Source organism: Nestor notabilis, unplaced genomic scaffold (assembly GCF_000696875.1).
Source record: "Nestor notabilis isolate BGI_N333 unplaced genomic scaffold, ASM69687v1 scaffold15755, whole genome shotgun sequence".
In the NCBI taxonomy this organism is placed as follows: domain Eukaryota; kingdom Metazoa; phylum Chordata; class Aves; order Psittaciformes; family Psittacidae; genus Nestor; species Nestor notabilis.
The window spans coordinates 1-1,997 of record NW_009929901.1 but is presented as its reverse complement, the minus strand read 5'-3'; the positions used below and the strand labels follow the sequence as shown (position 1 = coordinate 1,997).

Here is a 1,997-nt window from a genome sequence, read left to right as displayed (position 1 = left end):
AGTGCAGAACAAAGACCGCCTCTGTCACCTCTGTCATCAATCAGGAGCTGTGAGGAGCCTCCGGCTCTTTTGTCTGGCCCTGAGCACTGCCGCTGGGGTTATCCTGGCAGATGGACCCGCCTGTAATTGCAAATCGAGCAGCCAAAGACCAGAAGGGTCCCCCGTGGGGAGAGCTCAGTTTAAACTAAAAGGCTTTAAATCTCCATGCACCTGTCACTGATTTCAGAGCTGGCCTGGCCTCCCCTTCCTGGGCTTGCTGTGATGCCATGCACTGCCTCCCCAGCTCCAGCCTTTCTCCTGCATCCTGGCAGGGCTTGGGCCAGGAGCTGGGTCAACACACTCTCTTCATATCACACCCGTATGTGTTTCCTAAAGCTCTAAGACCCAAAATTGGGCTGAGACATCATCTCCTGTCTCTGCTGCCTGCTGGGGGAGGCACAGGGCTGCCTGTGGAGCTGGTAACCAGGGGGGCTGCAACCCCTGGGACCTGCTCCCTGGCTCTGGGAGCAGGGCCTGGGTTGCAGCCCCATGGAGGGCTGTGCTTGTGGGGGCTAAACTGTGGCCATGGGGCTGAAGTCAGGACTGGCAGTATCTTGCCATGGGCCCTTGAGAGAGTGGGGTGCTTTTGGCTGGGGGTGCAGCCTTGAGGGTAGGTCACTGCCTCCCTTCCCCAGGGTCAGCTGTGTCCATCAGGCAGGGGAGCTTCCCTTCAGTCCCCTAAACTCACCCTGGGGTGCAAGCAGCCCAGAGCAGTTCCAAGAGCACCATCTTCCCATGCAGGGGGATCTCAGATCCCTTCCCAAGAGATGGGCAGGGTGTGCAAGGATGGAAGAGACCCTTAAAGCCTCCTTCCCCTCCACTGACACCCCCTTTCCCTCTCCTCCCCAAGCAAGGGCCTTCTCTGGTGGCTCGTTTTTCTCCCTTACCTTTATTACACTAATCCACAAGGATTAAGTTAAACCAGTCAATGCAAACTCCAGTATTTTCCAGCCCATTTGGGCCAAAATTACTGTCCAGTGTTAAAACAGAAAGGGGGGAGGGCTGGGTGGTGGGGCCAAGTAGCTGAGGAGAAGAACCCACAGCCCTGGAGTGGGGCAGGGGACAGGAGTGGGGACATCAAGACCCATGGTGTGGGTGGCTGCTCAGTGTGTCCCCAGCATCCCCCTAGATCTTGGGACGCCAGCCCTTGATGAACTGCATGATCTTCTTCACCTGGAGCTTGGTGAGGTGGAAGTCGTCGGCCAGGATCTCCTCACTGAGCTGCACGAAGATGCTGCCATCGATGCGCTCGCGGGCGAAGAAGCTGACCACGTCCTCGGAGAGGCCGATGAAGCGCAGGCACTTGGACACCTCCTCCAGCGAGAGGGCCGAGAGGTCGGCAGGGGGCAGCCAGGGTGAGCTGTCCCCACCGGGCCGGGGAGCAGCCAGAGGGGCCCCCCCATCACCCCGCGCTGCTGGTGGCACCTCGATGACACCTTGAGCCAGGTAGAGGCGGGTGACGCCACCCTCAACCCCACGCAGGACAGCAGGAGAGAGCGGGGCTGCCCCATGGATGACAGTGCTGTCCCCATCGAAGCCCTTGGGTGGGCGAGGGGGAGGCACTGGCTCCTCGATGGGGGCGAAGGGCTCTGGCGAGGAGGAGGAGGATGGGGCAGCTGGGGCTGAAGGAGGCTTGGGCCACTCAGGGCTCTCTGGCCATTCAGCTGGGCCAGCAAAGGGGTTGAGCGCCCCAAAGGGAGCAAAGCGCTTCTGGGGGTGCAGGGGCTTGAGGCGGGGGCAGCTGCGGTAGGGCTTCAAGGGGGGCTCAGCTCCTGGCAGCGGGGTTGAGCAGCTGCTGCCCACCCCAGTGCCTGCCTCAGCATATGCCCAGGGGTCCGACCAAGAGGTCTGGGTTGTGGGGGGCAGCGTGGCAGGGGGCAGCGGGCGCCCGGGGGCCTCCCCAGCCTTGCAGTCACCCCATGTGCAGGGGTAGCAGTACAGGGAATAGGCGTCAGGTG

General features: G+C 61.6%; 1 protein-coding gene across 1 annotated transcript; it reads right to left on the bottom strand.

The window, feature by feature from the left end:
* Positions 1-1,164: 1,164 nt before the first annotated feature.
* On the bottom strand, positions 1,165-1,791 carry LOC104406263 (GRB2-associated and regulator of MAPK protein-like; the record flags this gene model as incomplete). The annotated part of the gene is made up of 1 exon (XM_010015195.1): positions 1,165-1,791. A coding segment is annotated over one exon (627 nt), but the record flags the coding sequence as incomplete, so codon positions are not given.
* Between the last annotated feature and the right edge of the window lie 206 nt (positions 1,792-1,997).